The 22,374-nt window shown below is 38.1% G+C and overlaps 1 protein-coding gene across 1 annotated transcript in view; it reads left to right on the forward strand.

Moving 5' to 3' along the window:
* The first annotated feature begins 7,074 nt into the window (after positions 1-7,074).
* LRRC72 (leucine rich repeat containing 72) overlaps positions 7,075-22,374 on the forward strand; it is a 41,834-nt gene continuing 26,534 nt past the window's right edge. The window contains exons 1-3 of the mRNA XM_024127076.1: positions 7,075-7,235; positions 13,044-13,117; positions 17,652-17,721. Coding sequence (XP_023982844.1) covers positions 7,143-7,235; positions 13,044-13,117; positions 17,652-17,721 — 237 coding nt within the window. The 5' untranslated portion in view covers positions 7,075-7,142. The remainder of the gene's footprint in view (positions 7,236-13,043; positions 13,118-17,651; positions 17,722-22,374) is intronic.

A 22,374-nucleotide genomic window follows, 5' to 3' on the forward strand; every position in this document is an offset into this window, starting at 1 on the left:
GACTATACTACAAAGCTACAGTAATCAAGACAAGATGGTACTGGCACAAAAACAGAAATATAGATCAATGGAACAGGATAGAAAACCCAGAGATTAAACCCACGTAGTTATGGTCAACTAATCTATGACAAAGGAGGCAAGGATATACAATGGAGAAAAGACAGTCTTTTCAATAAGTGGTGCTGGGAAAACTGCTCAGAATGGGAGAAAATATTTGCAAATGAATCAATGGACAAAGGATTAATCTCCAAAATATATAAACAGCTCATGCAGCTCAATATTAAAAGAACAAACAGAGAACGGGGTGGGGGGGGGCGATGGGGGACAGCACCACACCTGCTGTGACTGGATACACTTCGAGTGCTGCATTCATACAAAGCATCTGACCAAAACCCAGGTAGTGCCATGGGGGGATAGCACCATCCATATTTAGAGAGGAACCTCTACTCTCAGTAAGAACACTGGTGCCCCCAAGTCAGGACACCCCTCTGACTTAGAGGAGGCAGCATTGTGTTTGGAGGCTCCTGGTCAGGGCAGCTGTGCCTGTGCTCATCTGAGTCTGGCAGCCTCATAACCTGCCCAGGGCTTCATAGGAGCCATCAGCTAATTCCTTTCTTCTATGAAGAAACTCAACAAATGAAGAGCAGATCTTATTCTGCAAACTGTGAACTTTGCAATGGACTTTGCCTCACTGGAAAGTGGCTCAGCCCCTTTAAGTGAAACTTACCTCCTCTCTTCCTACAGCAAGCCGGAGGACCACACCTCAGGGCTGTGCGTGTGTGTGTGTGTGTGTGTGTGTGTGTGTGTGTTGGAGGGTGAGGAGCATATGAGCCCACTTCAGAACTACACCAGACTTGAGAAGTTCCAGCTAAGAGAATGGAAGAGAGCTGCCTGTATCATCCACTGTGCCATCCCTGGCTTGACTGTTAACTTGGCCGACCCAAGCTCCCGGCCAGTTTTCCCTAGACTTGGAAATGTCAGGATGCCCACTGCTGTTTTCAGATGCTTCCTCTCCCCCTATGCATTTGCCTCAATGGGCCCTTCTCTTTCCCAGCTTTATGTACATATATATATATATGTGTCAATAAAACCTTTTTCGTATTAAAACAAAAAAAACACATTCCATTTCTGAGTGTCAGGAATCTGGGTGTGCCTCAACTAGGTGACTGGCTGAGTCTCCCACGAGGCTGCAGGGCTGTGGCCATCTCAAGGCTCCTTTGGGGGGGGACCTACTTCCAAGCCGGCTCACATGACCATTGCAGGCTTCAGGTCCTCTCTGGCTGTTGGCCAGAGACATTAGTACCTTGCCATATGTGCCTCCCCATAGGTCATCTCACAACACGGCAGCTGGTTTACCTTAGAGTGGGCCAGAGGACAAGAGAGGGTGCCCCAGACAGAAGCCACAGTCTTTTTGTAAGCTGCTCTCAGAAGTGATTTGACAGCCCATCCTTCTGCTGTATTCCATTCATTAGAAGTGAGACCAAAGTCCAGCCCACTTGCAAGGAGAGAGGATTAATAATACAGGATGTGAAAGCCAGTGGGGATCACTGGGGGCATTGTAGAGTTTGCCTGCTGTATGTGTGTTTGTGTGCATGTGTGTACGTGTATATGAATATATACATACATTCATGCACACACATGTATTTGTGTGTATGCACACATATATACACATATATATACAAACATATACATACCCACACATTTTATATAGAGAGAATTTATGCTTGAAATGCCTGATTGTTACATCATATGTGTGAAAAAATTCAGCATTCTTAACAGCACTAACAAGACTTCTCTGCTAGCTCAAGACAAACTATCAATAACTCATCAAACCTAAACTGAGCAAAGTGAGGGAAGGGTTAGTAATTTCAGTGACATCACACAGTGAAGTCCTATAATGGAAATTAATATTTGTGACTTGTATGACTTTTCCACCCAGTACCACCTCTAATTTCAGGCGAGGGGGCTTCTGACCTAGGCTCCATGACTTAGAGGGCCCTGCTCAGTTCTTCCACTGGACTTTTTCCCCACCACTCCCACCCACTCCACTGTGGGAAAAGTGGATGAACCCACCTGGAGTTCTTGCCCCCTCATCTTTTTCACACTCTATACCTAGGACCCTGATGGACATGTGATTCCCTAGGTGCAAGGGATAGTCAAAGGATAGCTATTTGGTGAGATAGACAGAGCTTAGACATGGGGTTCTTGGGAGAAGATGTGAAATCACACTGAAGCAAACTCAGGTTTGGAATTGAAAATTATATTATTTGGTTAAGCTTGGGTTCTGTCTAGAGGTTCCTAGCTTTCCTAGAAAGTATAGTATGTTTCCAAACCTGAACCACTTCCTGTTCCTATACATGGAGGTATTTAGAGGATCGTGTGTGAATTTTGAGAGAAAACAGGTATGTAAAGATGAAGTGGAAATGGCTGCTTTCCTGAGAGTTTAAGAAATATTACATGTGGGCAATATTCCTTCAGAACCCCAATAACTAAGCATGCCATAGGGTTGAGGAGAGACTAATACTTCCCCCATTAGCTCAGAACCCACAACCATTCTGATAACTCAAAAAATGCAACACTTAGAGCACCGGAGGATAGCATCCTGGGCATGGACCCTGGAGATCAGTGAAGGGGTACTTTTGGAGATAGATGAAGTTTATTTAAGCAGTCTAAAGGGCAACAGGCATTAGCCAGGGAGAAGAGAGCAAAGGAAGACAGCTTTGCAGATGCTACAAGATGACTTGAGGCAACTCACTGTTGACTTCAAGAAATATCTGGAAAATTCTTTACAGATCTAGCTTGTAAAGCTTCAGTCACTGGCATTGGCATGGTAAAAACTAGGCAATTAATATGAAACAACAATTCACAGAAAAAATAAAAATGACCAATAAACATTTTAAAAGACACAACTTCACTAAATAAATACAAATGAAAACATTGAGATAAAATTTTTCTCTAATTAGATTGGCAAATTTCAACAAGATTGATATCATCCTACAAAGAAAGGGACACTCATGTATGATTCATTAATATCATCAAGGGATTTCAGCTAATGGAATACTAACCCAAGAGCACAAAAGCATTTAATACAGCATTGTTTATCATAGCAAAAAACTGGACAATGTAAATGTCCATCAATAGAGTAATGAGTAAGTAAACCATAAAATGCGTTTCAGTGGAACGTGATGCAACAATTTAATTCAGTAGCTGACTTTAAAAGATGGAGGTTCATGAGATGGTAAGGAGAAATATAAAAGCTGAAAAACACATTACATGGATGCATTCCATTAAAAAAAAAACAAGAACAAAAACAAAAACCTGCACAAGCAGAAGAAAAAGTTAGCCAGCCACAGTGTGACAGATGCTGGCAGAAAATATGAGAATTTTGGGTCAGAGACTAAGGACAGTTTATTACTCACAGTAACAGCATAGCCAGAGTTTGGATATTTGCACCAATTCCCTTAGCCACAATTCCTAGTCCAGGTGATGTGGTCACATACAGTGGCTTGTGTTATAGGAGAGGAACTCTGAGCTTAGGGAACCCAAATCTTTTATATTGGGTAGTAAGCCCGTCCGACCTTATCGTTATTATAAAGGAGGGAGACATGATCTTTATGATGCTGCACAGAAACAGACAAAACACCCACCCTTTGCTCTGGAGGTAGACACTGTCTCTATTTTTCAAGGCTGTTCACTGTACAAATATCCTTTACAATGCTTTACAATGTGGTCCTGAACAGAGGCAGTCAGTGCCTGTTCTCATAAGATGTGCAGTAAAATGAAAGACTCATGTAGAATTCCAAGAATTCCCAACATTCTATTGTAATGTTCATTTTGGGAAATTTGGAAACAAACAAAATACTGTAGCTGTCAATTAAAATGGTATGTTATTTTACCTAAAAGTATAACAGTGAAAATGTTGGTGCTCTGGTCATTATATATCATAAAAAGATATACCTTTTTATACATATAAGAATGTGATTTGATTGTAACTGATATATTACTCTATGCTCATTCTACACAGTAGAAATGGGTGATAATGATTATTTTATTTCATAAATATGTTTTACTCACTTAGAAAAATAACATCCAGACTGGAATTATTCAAGACAATATTAAGAAGAGAATTTTAAAAAATTATTTAGCTTTAATGATAGCCATTACATGCGTAATTTTTTCTTACACTTTTTTTTTTTTTTTTACTAGAAAATTGTTCTTGAAAAACAATTACATGTTAACAACTCCATAAGAATCTTTTACTCAGTGAACAATACATACTACCTGTCTGGGAGAGTGTAATTAAATAATGGATTTTTTGAGCTAAACTTCCAACTCCTTCATTTTACTGTTGAAGGCACTGAGGCTCAGAGCCATTAAGTGCCTTGAAGGTGGCCAACAACTAGTTAACGTCAGAGCTGAGACTAAATCCCTCATGCCCTGACTTGGAGGCAAGGCTCTTTTTTCTTATCCAAATCCACATGCGTGGTATGATAGAGCTTTCAAACTGGGTTATGCATACGCCTGCAGGCAATGGCAGCATGCCAGGGAGGTAAAGCCACAGGGTAAGCACAGGGTGTCTTGCTTCAATGTAAATATTACTCAAAGATTTGAGAGGGGTTAGGGGGAGCCACTTTATTTTTATATTAAAACAAGATTGATTATAAAGGAGAATGTACATTTTACACACATTTTTAAAAATTCAGGCTGGATTCCTCAGCTATAATCCCACCAAATGGAGGTAAAAGTTCTCTCTACTCACTCTGCTAGGGATACTTCTTTTGTAGATCAACAATGTGAGGACGTCTAGGGAGAACCTTTTATCCAAGAAGTGCCTTCACTAACCCCCAGCTATCACATTCCATTTTAAATTTCCATCATTTTAGTCCTTGTGATCAGTTAAATTGTAAATTTTTCTTGAAGAGGGAACACATGAAGACCTTATAATAAATGAGTTTCTGAGTTCCTTTCCTAAGAACAGAGCTGTTCTTTTTAAAATTTATTTTCCTCTTCTTAATCGGTATAAGGTAAAAAGATTTTAAAAATTAATCAACAATATAATCTTTAAATGTGATTCTAATAGAAATTAACTTGTTAGTAGTTTACTTCTGTAAGATGCTCTCTGAAAGTATTTTGCATATGGTTGTAAAACTGGCATTTGTGTAATGTACAAAATTGACCAAGTAGTATGCATTTCCATTTTTCCATGTAGAATATTCATGAATGATATCTGAAATGTTGAAACACATATTAACAGCAAATGTGGGAGACAAGAGGCTAGTAAATTATTTTATACCTCTTCTCAGTGGACCATTCTCATCTGATTTTTATTTCTGGGATAAAAGCTATTTAAACAATAGTTTTCATATGATTACTCTCTCGATGATAACTGGGAACACTTTTACCCACCCACCTAACCCAAAAGGCTCAAATAATTTTTAGAGGTACTAAAAGTAGTGCGTTTGATTTGAGGAATAACAGGATATTACATAGTTTCAGAGTATCTCCCCACAAGAAACCTATACATTACAAAGATAAAATAGTAACTTTACTATTTGACTGGAGAAACTTGGCAGGTATGACCTTAATTGCATAATCAAATGTAACACTACCAGTAACGGGATTAATTGACAGCAGCTGCCTCCTGAAGTGATGCACTGAAAAACACTCAGCATTACCTCTGCAGTATCCCAGCAAAAAGTCCATAACCTGGATCTAGTCACGAGGAGATATCAAACCCAAACTGAGAGCCATGCTGCAAAATAACTGGCTTGTACTCCTAAAAATTGTCAAGGTCATGAAATATAAAGACAGAAACTGCTCCAGATTAAAGGAAACTAAAGAGAGACAAGATGAAATGCTATGCATGATCTTGGATTTTTTTTTTTTTTTTTTTTTTGCTACCAAGGACACTATTGAAATAATCAGAGAAATATGAATAAGTTCTGTAGATTATATAATAGTATTATAGCAATATTAATTTCTGATTTCAATAATGGGACTGTGTTTTTGAAAGAGAATTCCTTGCTTTGGGGGAAACACACTGAAGAATTCAGGTGTAAAAAGGCAATATATCCACAGATTACTTTTAAATGAGAGAGAGAGCAAGAAAAAAAAATGTAGTAAAATATTTACATTTGGAATCTTGGTGAAGGGTATTCAGGAATTCTTGTATTATTCTTGCAGCTTTTCTGCAATCCTGAAATTATGTCAAAATAAAGTATTTCTTTTTTTCAAAAAAAAAAATAGTGTGTTTGATTTCTTCACTGAGACTTTTTTAAACACTCTATTCCGATACCAGCATTTTTTAATGCAAGTAGCTTGATGCATTTCAAAAAATTACATTTAATTCCTAGATTTCAAGTTCAAATTTGGAGCCAAGAAACCACCCCATTCAGTTGAATCAACATTTATTAAATGCAGTGTGTTATGTCCTGGCAAAAAAACAGTGATGGCACAGACAGAATCCTGCCTCCGAAGTTTCCCAAGCTAGAGGAGAACCAAACTCATAAATAAGATCATAAGATAGTCTGAAGTCATCAAGATTGGAAGAGACTGGCCAAATAGTGACTCAACGTAGCAAAATAAACCTTAATGCAATATGTTTTTAGAAAATCAAAATTAATGCAAGACATACATGACAAACAAAATGTCAAATTTTCAAATAAAAACAGGATCAGCAGTATTGATTTTTTTTTTTTTCCTTTTGCCTTAAGCTCCACTAGGACTCTATCAGGCACTGCTTCACCCCTACCCTCCGGGACGGCCAGTGGTTTCCAGACCCATCTAATTTTCAGAAACCTAAATTTTCTGATATTTAGATCTCAATAAAATTATTATTACTCGGTGACTGCAGTTGGGGTCCTCTGACGCACTCATGGTCTCTGGCATATGCTGTCTTTCCGGCATGTATGGCACGCAGTACCCGGCGCAGGGGAAACCCTAGTGTATCTGAGGTACGACGCGGGGTGTTGCAGGGTCACACGCGCGAACGTCACAGAAGTCAGGATTTGGCTTCAGATCTTCCCTACTTTGGATTGGCTTTTAGTCAACAAGGTTCTGGTAACTGTTGGTAACCGTCAGAACAATCAGCCGCAGGCCAGGCTGGGTTGATCATAGGTGCTGCTGAGTCCTCCTATGTCCTGATGACTGGGGACCTCGAACATCTGCCCTGTGCCTTCCAACACACGACAAGCCAAGCGAAGGCGGCAGATACCGCCCTGGAAATCAGCCGTAGAGTAAGCATCTCCCCCTTCCCCAGATCACGGAGCAATTCGGGGCGGGGGCAGGGGCGGGGGGGGCGAGGAGGGGGCCTGTCAGATTCCCTAGTCCGCTGGAAGCCACCCCTGGGATCCCGGGCGGAGGAATGGAGCAACGGCGGACCTCAGCCAAACCCTCCACTGGGGCTAGAGGCCTGTAATCACCTGGGTGGGGTTTGGGGACTGCCCCTGATCCACACTAAATGATGTATACTGACTTTTCCCCCACTTAATATCTCCTGAATATATAATTATGGCAGTTTAATTATATATTCAGTCTCCTGAATATATAATTATGGCCAGTTATTAGGTAATAAGACCATAAATTTGGAGTCTTGACTCTCCAAAGGAGATATATATATATATATATATACACATATATATAACACTGAAATGTTTCCCTAAAGTGCAGATGGACACACTGGGGAGGAAAAGTTCTTTGAGGGACAATACAAGCAGAGTTGAGGGCAGTTAAGATAATGGCTAAAAGAATATTTTAGTGGAAAAAAAATGTCAAAATTGTGTTATGCCACTTAGGACCTAGCAAGGTGTTCTTGAGTTCTCACACTTGTCTAGAAAGGCTGAGGGCTATGATGATTAATCAAGGCTGAAAGTTCTGTAATGAACTGAAAACTTCACACTAAATCTTAACTAACTTGTGGTGCATGTGTATTGCATGTAGGTATAGGAATTTATCTATCATTACAGTATGTAAATCATCAAAGCAAGGATATTTCCTCCTATAGATTTTAATACAGTCTTGATTCTTCTAGGATTTAATAATCCCGCAATTTTCAAACATTTTTCTCCTTTATCCAGATTCCAAGGCATCCGCAGTGGAAGAAGTTGCTTTTATTTTTTCCATGCTAGAACTGTCTACACCCAAGTTCTGTGTTGGATTGTTTTTATTTTCCTGTTTTGTCAATCAGTTAATTTGAAAGCTAACATTTCCTCCTCATCAGGTTGCTGAAATTGCTCCCCAGATTGAATACCTTTTCTGAGTGGTATCCTCTACCACCCTATGCAACACTGCAGATTCAAATTCTACCGTCTTGAAATCCGCCCTCTCAGCTCCCACTGTCTTTTTGTTTCTCTTCCTCACTTTATAACAATCCCCCGTCTTTCTCCTTATCCAGCTTGGTTCTCTCCTCCTCTTTCTAAATATAGACACTTCACGATGATCTTACCTGGGTCCCACTCTCTCCTCTGTGCTGGCTGATTGGCCAGTCTGTACACACCCACCCTGACATCTCTGGTGAGATCCGCTCTCCCACTTGCAGCTTTCTGGTGGACAGCTTGACTTGTATGTTCCACCAGTGCCTCAGTGACAGCATTTCTCCACTGCAAGCATCTTCCCTCCCAGTCACCTGTCTCACCATCATGTCATCACACAATCATCATCACCTGTGACTTCCCTTGCCCTTATTCTCTGCCTCTAGTTACTTGCCACTTCCCATCGGATCTCTTTGTACATCACATGTCCTATCTGTTCACTGCTTATTCTCACTTGCTACTGTCCTGGGGCAGGCTCATCAGCTCTTGACTTGATTTTCCAGAGGCAACCTTGCTTCCTATCTGCAGTTCTGTCTGCACCCCAGGCCATCGTATATGGTGCTGCTACAGTCATCTTCCTGAGATTTAGCTTTGTCACATCTTTTCTCCAGTTTAAAAATCCTATAATACTTCTCTATTGCCCCAGAATTGAGTCCAATGATGAATTACCCAATAGTTATTAAGCCCATTCTTTTACAGCCCGACAAAACAAGGGCACAAAAAAAGGAGGAAAAATGATTTTGAAATAACTTAATATTGCATATTGCTTAAAAGCATTGATGTAGTTGTCATGGGAAAAATCAGAACTTTATTGGAATTCCTTACACTGATTTTACCGTGCAGTTAGTATATATATTTCATGTATATGTATATATATCTCGTATAAAATTAAATTAAATTTAAATTTCAGATTATGTAAAATATGTGATTTTCAGTTAGCATACTTAGTTTTGTTTGAGCAGTAGGTGCACACTTCTGAGCCTAAATTTCAAAGTTAGCACAAATAATATGACCCTAATCTGCCTTTTAAAATTGATTCCTCACAATTGCCTTCCCTGTGCCTTTCCCTGCAGCCAAAGGCTGTACAACCCTAACACCTCACACGTTCTTCCCATGCTTTTTCTCCTTTGTGTACTTACTCCCCTGTGTCTAAAATGCTCATCCATCGATATCTGTGTCTAATTTCTCCTCACCGTTTCAGACCCAGCCCACTTGTCAGTGCTGCCCTAAAATCCTCTCAAAGTTCTCAGGGTTGACAGTATTTTCTTCTTCCTCTGAATTCACCAGAGCATATTTTCCTTTTCTCTTAGCCCTTAATATTTGCAACCTTCTTTTGCAACATTGTGTATACTTCCTTCTCTTACTAAAAGTTTAGTCATAGAGAGTAGGCACCTTTTCTGATTCATTGCTACATTTACTAGCTAGTCTTAGACTAAATTAGTCATAGCCTGACTAAGACAAAGTAGTTTGTGGTTCAATAAATGGCTGAATGATCCGTTTGGGCCTACGACTTTAAAAATGTTCATATTAAAGAGTGCTGTTGTGTGCAGCTGTTGTGAAAAATAGTATGGCAATTCCTTAAAAAATTAAATATACAATTACCACGTGAGCCAGCAATTCCACTTCTGAATATATACTCAAACGAAGTGTAAGCAGGGACTCAGATATTTGTATACCCATGTTCATAGCAGCATTATTCACAAAAGCCAAAAAGTGGAAACAACCCAAGTGTCCATTGATAGTTAAATGGAAAAAAAAAAATGTGGTATATACATACAATGGAATATTATTCAGCCTTAAAAAGGAAGGAAATCCTGGCATACATCACAACATAGATGATTCTTGGAGACATTATGCTAAGGGAAATAAGCCAGTCGCAAAAAGACAAATACTACCTGATTCCATTTATTTGAGGTACTTAGGGTAGTCAAATTTATAGACAAAGTAGAAGGGTGGGTGTCAGCAACAGGGGAAGAAATGAGGAGTTAGTGTATAATGGGTACAGAGTTTCATTTGAGGAAGATGAAAAACTTCTGAAAATGGATGGTGGTGATGGCTGAGCAGCAATGTGAATGCACTTAATGCCACAAAACTGTACAGTTATAACAGTAAATTCTATATTATGTATAGTTTACCACACACACAAAAAATAGTCCAGGGAAAGAATTCTTGTGCTTCTTTAGAAGAAAGGAATATGCTGCTAGTGAAGTTGTTTGTTGTTTGGGAACTGGAACTGCTCCACCACAGATTCACTGAAAGTTGAAACTTCTTGGCACATTTTTGAGTTCTTTGGCATTTTGACACGTTCTTGTTACCAGATTCATATGAAGTTTTCAGTTGGAAGGAAACATGCCATGATAAAGAGCTGTGTAAATAAATAATGAATTACATCAGTGATTCACATATTATTACGATAGTTTCAATTTCCCTTTTCATGTTTTTATTTTCAAAATTTGATTTAAATCCTAAAATACTCATTCCATGGCTAAAATGTTTAAAATGTGTATTAATTTCTGATTACTAAGTTAATACGTGTTTATCATAAAATATTCAAACATTATTGAAAAGTGGATTGCTTAAAAAGTGACAGTCCCTCATGATCTCAAGTGATAATTTGTTAATAACTTGGAGTGTGTGCGTTTTGTGTGCATATAAATATCATTGGTAACAAAACTGCCAATGACATTTTTACTTAAAAATATATTTTGGATATCTTTATAGGTCTAGATATTCGTCTGTCTACATTTTTAAGCTATTGCACGGCATTCTATTGAGAAGTTACATTTTAATTTAACCCATATTCCAAATAATGGAGCATATTTCACAACTGCAATGTATGTATGAGATGAGCAGTGGTATTCACATTTTGCGTGTGTGTGTGTGTGTACTGGTGTATTTCTGAGTGCTAGATGTGAAATTGTGGGATTAAGTTAAAAGCGTCTGTCTATATTTTTAAGCTACTGCACGGCATTCTATTGAGAAGTTACATTTTAATTTAACCCATATTCCAATTAATGGAGCATATTTCACAACTGCAATGTATGTATGAGATGAGCAGTGGTATTCACATTTTGCGCGTGTGTGTGTGTACTGGTGTATTTCTGAGTGCTAGATGTGAAATTGTGGGATTAAGTTAAAAGCAAGTTTGTAATTTTATTTTATTTATTTATTTAATCTTAATTTTTTTTTTGCGGTACGCGGGCCTCTCACTGCTGCGGCCCCTCCCGTTGCGGAGCACAGGCTCCGGACGCGCAGGCTCAGCGGCCATCGCTCACGGGCCCAGCCGCTCCGTGGCATGTGGGATCTTCCCGGACCGGGGCACGAACCCGTGTCCCCTGCATCGGCAGGCGGACTCTCAACCACTGTGCCACCAGGGAAGCCCAAGTTTGTAATTTTTATAGATAGCTGCAAAATTTTAATTCTAATTTGACCAGACTTAAACGTTCCAAACGCTTCAGTGAAATTGAGATGGACTGTGTACAGTAGAAGCTGATGGTTTGGATGTTAAATTAAAATTCCCAGATGTGGATACCTAAGACTGATCCAATGGGTTTTTCTAAGCCCCGGATTCAGCTCACTTATCATGGTCACAAAAATACCCTGATGGAAATGCCTACACCTGAGCCAGTAAATTCTCTAAGCCCCAAGATTCAGGTTGTGTAACAGGGTCACAAAGGAAGTTTGGGATATAAATTAGCAGCTGCTCTCCATCCCTGGGTATCTGTCTTTTTCACTTCTTTAGATATTTGTTCATCCCATTAAATCTAACTCTTCTAATGTCCTCTACTAAATAATAAAACCATTGTCAAAATTTCATAAATCACTTACTGACATTACTACCTTACCACTCACAACAAATCCCAGCTGAAATTTGGTGGTTGTTTTGACTCTGGTAATTACAATGTTTGTCAGATTCCAGAAGTGCAGTGATTATACTTTCCACTTTTGTTGTGTCTTGTTAGCTTTACTCCCTCATTGACAAATTATAGATGGGCTTTAATTTTTCCATATCATCTTAGGCCATGTGGCCTATAAATGTTATTTTGTAGTTTAGTAAAGGACCTTAAGAAGAAAAATCAAAGCAGTTAAATAGCTGTTGTTGGATATGTCTTTTCCAAAAAAAACCTATGGGAATAAAAATTGCTACTTCTCCACCAAAAATTCCCATTGTGCAAGTATGTTAGTAACTCTTGAAACATGAAGACACTGTTTCTTTGCAGAGAAAAGAAAATAACATTTATTCACTCATTCATTCATTTGTCTGACATTTATTGAGAATTTACAGGGTGCCAAGCCCCTATATGATAATGTACATTATAGTCTACTCCCTCCACCTCCAACCTTGATACTGAGTGTCTTCTGCAAATATGGAAAACCTACCAAATATCAGTCCTTCATGTTTGAAGGTATATTTACAGATATTTAAAGACCAAATTACTCTTCCTCACGGAGAATCGAATACTTGGTTTTGGTGTATATGTACACATACACATTTTTTCTCTTGATTAAAATTTGTTTACACATCTGTGCCCAAGATTAAGGACAATGAAATTCAACCACAAAAATGATTAAGTAATGTATAATTGTAGCGTTGGAATTTATCAATTTAAAGTAGTTGCCTCCATATTCACCTTTCTTTTGATCTTCTTGTAGACATTATTGTTATTGACTGTAAATGTCTCAGTATTTTTGCTCAGTGGAATGTGGCTTGACAGATTAATTATATGTTATCAGGCAGTTGAAGATCAGCTAAAGATAAGTGGCCACAAGAAGGATGCTGATGTCTTTGAGCTGTTTCTTTCTCAAAAGTAAGTGTACTTTATATGAGACATAGAAGAGCATCATGTTATGTTTCATAGATTCAAATGTTCTTTTCCATTGTTTTCCCCTTCTGTGGATAGGCAAGTAGCACACGCTCGTTGGCGTCCACAGTCTCTATTGGAGATGCAGGATCCTGAAATGGATGAAAACAAAGATTATGGAGTCAGGCTGAGTTTGAATCCCAGTTCTATCTCTTCCAGCTGGGTGATCTTAGGTGGGTCATAAGCCTCTCTGTTAGGGTTGTCAGGTTTAGCCAATAAAAATATAGAACATCCAGTTACATGTGAATTTCAGAGAAACAAATGAATATAATTTTTTTTAGTATAAGTATGTCCCACACTGCATTGGGACATTTGTTGTTTCTTTGAAATTCACATATAACTGTGTATCCTGTGTTTTATCTGGCAAACCTACTGCCTGCATATAACAGTACTATCTGCTTCACAGGGTTGTTGTGAAGATTAGGTGAGTTAGTAGAAGGTAGGGGAGGGTCTGGTACACAGTAAGTACTCAATCAGCATTAGTACAGTTAATGTTGCTACTACTATTAGAGAATAATGACTCATTATACCACTATACTATAATAATAAACCCTATTATACTATAATCCCTACCCAACAACCTTTATACTAATTTTACTGATAAGTATGAAACTTCTTCCTTATATAACTTCTTTATATCAATTTGTTTGATTCCACTCCAACTCCCCAAGGTGGCAGACAGCAAAGTGGGTTCTTCTTCTACAGAGCAATCATGGTGCCTGAGATAGAACCCAGGTGGAAGAGGAAGTATGTGTTCCGTTAGTTGCTGACAGCACAGGTTTTACTAGCCAAGTGACACCTGTGTAGTCACAGTTAGCATTTTCATCATAATGACCGTAATCCTACTCTTCTTTCCCTTCTTCATATTTTTTGATCTCTGTGAATTCCATGTATTATTTTTAAATAGACTTAATATGTTTCTACATGTACGTAATATTCGGAGCTTAGCTGCTTTTTAAAGAAAATGTCCTACTTTATCAATGAAGTTAATCACTTTATCTCTAGTGATTTGAGGAAAACCTTTATTAATAAACATATTTCTTTTGTTTTATATTAATATGTTTTAGTTTATTAATGCGGTGAATAATATTTAGAATAATATTTATTTCTGTAATGGCCCTGAATCTCTTGGTAGTAAGGGAATATATAGCTGACAAATATAAGATTTTTAAAAATATACATCTTAGAATGGAACAAGTATGGTAGGTAATTCTGACAAACTTAAGGTCATGCTTTGAACCTTCCTATAGATCAGTTAGTTTTATAATAACAATAAATATTTTTTTGTCTTCAAAAGATTGCATCTCTAAGCCTTTCATGATTTTAAAAACTGTACACTCTTGATCACTAAGTAGATAACAATAAGAAAAGCTTTAAAACACTAGGAAAAAATAGAAATATTGATCTTCTGGCAGTGGTAATTGGTGGTCTTCTCAATTAAAGGACAATACGTTTTGTATCCTAAGAATACTAAGTCATCATTTAATCCATTTGGGTACAAGAAATGTTTCACAGTCCAGATGCCAATAAAGTGAGTAAACTGGGTTATTTGCCTAAGTCTTTGTTGCCCTTGGAAAATATGCTATCAGTGTTTCCTTGAGAAATCATGCAGCACATATACTGTAACAACAGAGTTGACATATTATTGTCAGCCTGAGTCATTGCCAGCATTAGTAATAGAATTTCCTATCATTGTCTTCCATTGGCCTCACCTTAAAATGTAACAGCCCATTATTGATTTAGGATGGGTTTATATGAAGAATAAACCCTTCTGACTTGAGTTAAATTCCCCTGAACAGTGAGCCACTTTATTACATTCTCTAATAGCAGAAAGTTCAGCACCAGTACTAGTACTACAAGAAAATTAATGACACTTATTTGACACAGTTGATATTTTTAAGCATTAATGTATTAACTTTCCTGGGAATTCTTGGAGAGATACTCTAAGTGGGGCTTGAGTTTCTCTGCTACCATGTAGTGATTGCTTTATTTTTCGTAGGAAATAATGAAGCAAACATAATATCGTTGTTGGCCAATGCAATAGTTTAAAAGTGTCAGGGTCCAAATCCCCCTCCCAGAAATTAGCTACACATCTACAGTGAAAGAGGAGAATGCATTATGTGTGTAAATCTATTACAAGTTGCTTTGAAGAAGCCTAGAATATTTTGTTGTGCCGGGGAAGTGCTCGAAGACTAACGGTACATGTCAAAAGGACAAGGTGGGCTGCTTGAAAAGTCTTTTGTTTGGGATAATTTGAGAAAAAAAAAAAAAAGTAAGAAAAGATTTAGAAAAAACTCTTCAAATCTGAGAAAGGTGGAGATGAGAAGGAATGAGAGAAATAAAGGGGAGGGGAAGATCTTTTTTATAGAATACCAGCTAATAAATGTAAAAAGAATGAGAGCATTAGAAAAATTACCATTTCATAATACCAAACCTACTGATTCAGGTAAAGGCTATTAATCAAAGCTAAAGCCATTAAATAAATAGTTATTGGGGACCACTAATCTGTTCCCTGCAGATTGGCGGTTACCAGAGGGGAGAGGGATTTGGGGGTGGGGCATGAAATAGGTGAACGGAATCAAGAGGTACAAGCTTCCAGTTGTAAAATAAGTCTTGGGGATGTAATGTACAGCACGAGGAATACGGTCAATGGTATTATATTAACTTTGTATGGTTTCAGTAACTGGATTTCCTCTGGTGATCATTTTGCAGTATATACAATGTCAAATCACTCAGAGTTTTGCCCCAGATATTACTTTTCAATGAGAAAATTTGTACTTTCACAACGGAGAGTACTGGCAGATTCTGCCTTAACCAAATGATTGAACTTGGCTTCACCAAGAATGGGACAAAGTGGCATCATTTTGCCTCCCGGTGTGATGCAGTAATTACCACCTTTGTAATTGAAAAATGATCTACCTTGAATTTAATCATGAGGAAGCAATCAGACAAATCAAGAATGTGAGACATCTATCAGACAACTGTCCTGGACTCTTCAGAAAGTAAATGTTAAAGCCAACAAAGAAGAGAAGGTGACTATTCTAAATTTAAGAAGACTAAGGGGTTATACCAACTGAAAGTGCAATGCATGAATGTTGATGGGATTCTGAGTTTAAACAAAGAAAAAATCTATAAAAGAAATGTAGGAGCAACAGGAACAATCTGAATATGAATAGTAATGTATTAGATGATATCACTGAATTCAATTTTAATTTTCTTAAGTGTGATAATGGTATGGGGGTTATGCAGGACAGCGTCCTTATCTGAGGGATGCGTGTGCTGAAGTATTTACGAATCAGAGTCTGCAACTTATTTTCAAATGATTCACCAAGAAAATTATCAACCCACAAATAGCTATATTGTATATATAGATAAGAGAGTGAGCATAAATGTGGCAAAATATTAAAAATTACGAAGGCATGCATTGTACTATTCCTTCCACTTTTCTGAGGTTTGGAATTTTCCAATATAAAAAGTTGGTGAAAAAAAATAAAAATAAAAAGTTGGTGAGAAGGGTTTCTTTTGTTTAGAAATGTTGTTTGCATGATAAAAGTATGTTTTCATAAACATTAAAAAAAATTAGTCCCTCAGTGTCCCAAGGTTAAATATAATTGTGAAAGGATGTTGCTACAACAAGTTAGTATATGTAATATTAATTAACATTAGTATTTTTAAAGTGTTTAGAAAAGTGCCTTGCACACAGAGTGTGCTCTATAAGTGTTTAATAGAGACATATATGTGTATATACCTGGCCTGGGCTCACAATTTCTGTCCTAAGAAATAAAGGAGATCAGAATACTCCAGCCCACAGCAGTCAAAGGGCCAGCTATCTGCAGAGGCTGTGCTGTCTTTGCTAACAACTCCTCCTCCACACCCTATGTCTGCCCCTTCGCTGAGTGAGCTGCATCACCAAAAAGACTCATGACCACTTGGGCAGCTAGAGTCCTGCACAGTTCAAGAAGGATGGGTAACATTTTTCACCCAATATTGAATAAACAACAAAGGGAGAATAAAACACTTAACCCAGTCTCTGTCTCTTGGTGTCCTACAATTTCCATGTCTTAAATCCAGTTTGGCGAAGATCTGGACAACCTCAAAGTAAGGACCCTGCAGGCACTGTTGAAGCAGGAGTCAATGATGTTTCCCATATTTACCTCAAGTCCCATGTCTTCTGCACTTTTCTTCCTCTGCTCTCTCCTCAGTGAAATCTTTTTAAATTAAGGTCCCAATAAATTCAGTCATAATGAGGTATAAACTTCTACTAATGTGATAAAATTCTTTTAGTATTCATTTTACTGGCTGACAAAAATCTTAACCCAAGTGAATGAAGTTTTGAGGACAGAATTTAGGAAGTTAGCACATATAAGAGTGCCAGTAATTTTGAAAGGACAGAGAGAGGCCTTTCCAGTTCCCCCATAAGCCACCTTACCCATGAATGAATTAATCATTGCTAATGTTCACTTCTTGTTTTCCTTTCCAGGGAACTGACAGAGGTCATTGATCTTTCTAGGTTTAAAAAATTAAAATACTTATGGCTACATCATAACAAGGTAGTATGATATTTGATCTTAAATGGCTCTATAATTAAATTGCTATCTTAATTTCATGTTTTTAATAGAACTGATCATGAAAAGTATTAATATTTTATACTCCTAATTTTAATTTAGGTAAGAAACTTTATAGATATGTATATATATACATATATATGTATGTATATACATATATATACATATATATGTATATATACATATATATGTATATATATACGTATATACATATACATATATGTGTATATATATACGTATATATACATATATACGTATATATATATACACATATATATGTATATATATACATATATATATAAACAGGTATATTGAATAGCATGATTTGTGAAATGTTATCAGACTGGAACTTTACTTTTTTCTCCCATGTGCTTTCAAAACTGCTCAGTGGAAGCTATTGCTTCCCAGTTTCCCGGAAGAAAACTTGGGCAGTCTCATGACCTTTCTTCTCTCTCTTATGTAGTTCAAAAGCTTACAGTCCATTTTGAGACATAGTCATACTCTCAGTTCAGAAATGAGAATGTGGAGGTGAATATGTTAATTCATAAATGAGACATCTCTCTATCTCCCCTCCCTTATCCAGCTAGGGCTGACAGCAGATGGCCACCTGCCTGCTTCATTAGCAGGGGGGGTGTGGTTGGTTGTTTCCCTTGCCTCTCACCTCCACCCTAGCCTTCTCCAGGGTTGGTATGGAATGGGGAGGAGTGGAGGCAGAGGAAAGGCAAAGGAAAAACAAAGTTCTTATTTGATTTGCACCCTCTGGTGTCAACATGTTCAGAGTTTACTTCTCTTTATGGGTTATTCAGAAGCTCCCCTGCTAGGTTCCTCTAACTCTAATTCCTCTTCGCTGGCCACTCCTGACCTCCCTTCACCTTGTATCCCAGTGGTACTTACAACTGAGCATCTCCTGGCCTTGGCAAACTGCCCATTTGGGCAGGATCCTTTGTAAAGTGCCCTAGATCAGCATTCCTCCAATGGTCCTGCATGTATTTCCCAGAACTCACACACCTTTGTCCTGCTGTCAGAAGGACTGATTACCTCCCAGTTGCTACCCAGGCTGATCTAGCTTCTTCAGGAAGTGCCAGGCACTAAGCCAACACGTCCCCAACTGCAAGGAATGCTTTTCAAGGGCACTGAATGTGGCCCTTGAAGCTTTTCTTAGAGGCTAGGGTTTAGCTGGCAGTGCCTCCTCTGTAGTGGAGTCCTGAGTGGGGCTCCAAGCTCTCTTCAAGTCATAAAGCAGGACTGAACTACAATTCAAGCCAAAACAATCATTACAGTTAGTTAGTCATTCTCAACTTTCTAAAGTTTGACGTTCCAACAGCTTGTATTTTGTTCGTTATAAATTAATGACCCAATCTTAGCATTTTAAATTTAAACTTTCAAACACCAGCTGATTAAAAAATAATAATTTGAGTTTTCAGTAGTAGTCTGCTTGTCAAGCAATAGCCCAGATTCACAGCATTGAATCTTTAAGCATCCATGTTTACGAAAGTATTTAAATATTACATTGCATTTTCAGTCTGTTCTTTTAACCAAGTGGAAAATGGAAAATGAAAGTTTTTCTAGTATTAAGTGCAAGCATAATTTTCATAAGTTTAAAATAATTTCTAGGAGAACAAACACAAATATATTCAAGGCCCAGGCAGCTAACAACTGAAATGGAAAGTGCACACACTACTTAAGGGCATACAAGTTCAAAACTCTTTTAAATACCCTGCCAAAAATTATCCTGGGTCACAGTGTGTGACCTCTGATTAGAAAAAGATGGAACTCATCAAGCATGGCAAAAGTGACTAATCTTTGCTTTTCATGTGTGTTCCTTGTGGTGTTCAGTATTCAGTTTTGAAGGAAAGAATGTACAAATGTTGCCAATATTTCTAAAGGGAGAGGTATAGTTAGGGATTTTGTAATATTTTTTGGCTTTCTTGTAGTGGACACCGTCCCACCTTCAGCCAGTCATTGAATTTTCACACAGTTGAATTACAGATACATTACGTACATAGGAAAGGATTGCATACACTGTCAACTATTGTACTTTCTTTTGTTTTGGAAGGGGTGGGTGGGGAAAGGGTGCAACAAAAGGGCTAAATTCTCTTCTTGTGTTTGGTTATTTATGCTCAACACACTATATTATTTCCAAAATAACCATCACTTAACTTTGTTCTTTAAAAATAGACAATTATTCCATATAATCCTGAAAGGATATCATATTCAAAATAAGTTTTTTTTTTTTTTTTGCGGTATGCGGGCCTCTCACTGTTGTGGCCTCTCCCGTTGCGGAGCACAGGCTCCGGACGCGCAGGCTCAGCGGCCATGGCTCACGGGTCCAGCCGCTCCGCGCGCGGCATGTGGGATCTTCCCGGACCGGGGCACGAACCCGCGTCCCCTGCATCGGCAGGCGGACTCTCAACCACTGCGCCACCAGGGAAGCCCCAAAATAAGTTTTAAGTGGTCAGGAGATGAGTGAATAAGCTAATGTGAGTTTTTCTATTGATCAATAATTGACTGGTTGCTAAGTTGCCTGAATATTCACACTCTATGAAAAATTAAAATCTTATTCAGGTTCCAAAACTCTAATGGGCATATTACCTATGATAGTACTTCATCAAAATTCACATGGAAAATTTTTATTATTACTTTTCTTTAATATCTAGATTATATTAGGTGGACCACTAAGAAGTTACTATGCCAGAATAGAAGTGGTATGAAGAATCATGGTGAGAAACATCAACATTGACAAAGGAATACAAATATTTAGAATTGTAATGTTTTGTTAACAATGATCTAAATTTGTGACCAGCATTGTTCTTACATTATATTAGGCTACCCTCTACTTAGGAACAACTAAGGCACAAAATAGTAAACTAAAATGAACATACCTTTTTTGTTTATTCATTTATTCAATCAACTTTGTTGAGATGTATGTACTGACCATTATTGGTTGTCCGTTCATTATCCATTCTATTCTTTTACCTATACAGCAGAATCTGGGTTAAGGTATTGGTACATACTTCTTTTTAGTCAGGTAGGTGGCTCCATTCCCAGTTCCAAGAGGTGGAGCCTGAACTGTTTAAACCAATCAGGATAATCCCATCTTCCTTGTGAGTGGCTAGTCAATGAATTGGCTCATAACCCGGTTGTCGTAATAGATATATTGGAGGTAGTAGCTACTGGGAGGCTTCTGTGAAAGGTTTCCTTATTCCTGAAAAAGAGCACTAGAAGAGATGTCCCTTGTGCCCTCTGGGTGTTTTCTTGCCTGGCTAGTAAGCCAGGAACCATCCTATCAACTTGTGGATGTATCCAACATTGTGAGAAAAGCAGAGCTCAGAGAAGCATTGAGATATTCAGACTGAAGCTCTCACAACCTCCTCCTTGATATGTGAGATAATAAGTGTTCTAATTTATGTGCCAGTTTGAGTTGAGCTTAGGAGTTACTTGGAGCCAAAAGCATCCTCTCTAATATGGTTTATTCTGTACTTGCATTAGGCTACTGATAGAATATAAAAATAAATGTTATGGTGCCTGCTCTAGTGATAGAATTAGGAAGTGCAGAAGGTGTGGCCGTACTCCTGGTGAGGATATTGTGGTTGCAAACTGCCTGGAATGGAATGAGAGAAAGCAGTGGTTTGGGGAGACAAAGGATGAATGTAGTTTGGTGTGTTTGGAGCCTAACATGCTTGAAGGGTGCACACTTTTCCCCATTATTATGTAGTGGATGATAAAACTGGACCTTCTGGTCTGACCTTGAACCAGCAAATTAAATAGGTACAAGTTGTTTCTGAGGACATGCAATGCCCCAGCTTTCCTAGGTTTGCTCAGGCTGCCCTGCTTCCTTCATTATGCTCTCCGAGGGCTTGCTTTCTCCTTGTACTGTGTAGATATCTACTAGTTCTGCAGCTCCTCTCTTTCTGGGTCATCTTTTTCTAATCTCCGCTGTTGTAATTAGTGGGAGGCAGCTGCTCTTGGGTGCGTATTAACAGGCCTTCTGAAGACTGCCTGCCTTGTCTCATCTTTTAGCAAGGCTGACTGAGGGAATTTTAGGTCACTTCATCTTTTCCAGCTTTCCTAAGAAGCTGGGTCTGCTCAGACGAGTGATCTAAGTGATTTGCATTTTATACTACAGTTTCAAATGTAATATACATTTGATCTATTTGTGTTTTGGCTCATTACCTCAAAATTTTTCTTTTACAGACGTTTAGTAGCGAGCTCATAATATTGTTGTCACAATCCTGGTATCCTCCTATTTCTGGAAGACCTAGCATTACTTTGGTATATTTCATTTGTCACAGATTAGAGTAAGCATTTGATGAGAAACCTGTATATAATGCCTCACCAAGCAACTCTCCAAAATGGAATCTGAGTTTCTACCATGTAGCAAAAACTGAACAGTTGACAACTTTTACAAACTAAATTTAAATAAAAATACCTATTCTGGCAAGGTCATTGTTTATAAACTTCTTCATCTAAAACATAATCAAAATACTTATTTATAATAACATTTTCTACACTAAAATAATGTACTAATGTACGATGTACTATACACCAACTTTTTTTTTTTTTTTTTTTTTTTTTGCGGTACGCAGGCCTCTCACTGTTGTGGCCTCTCCCGTTGCGGAGCACAGGCTCCGGACGCGC

This window comes from Physeter macrocephalus, chromosome 5, assembly GCF_002837175.3.
Source record: "Physeter macrocephalus isolate SW-GA chromosome 5, ASM283717v5, whole genome shotgun sequence".
In the NCBI taxonomy this organism is placed as follows: Eukaryota; Metazoa; Chordata; class Mammalia; order Artiodactyla; family Physeteridae; genus Physeter; species Physeter macrocephalus.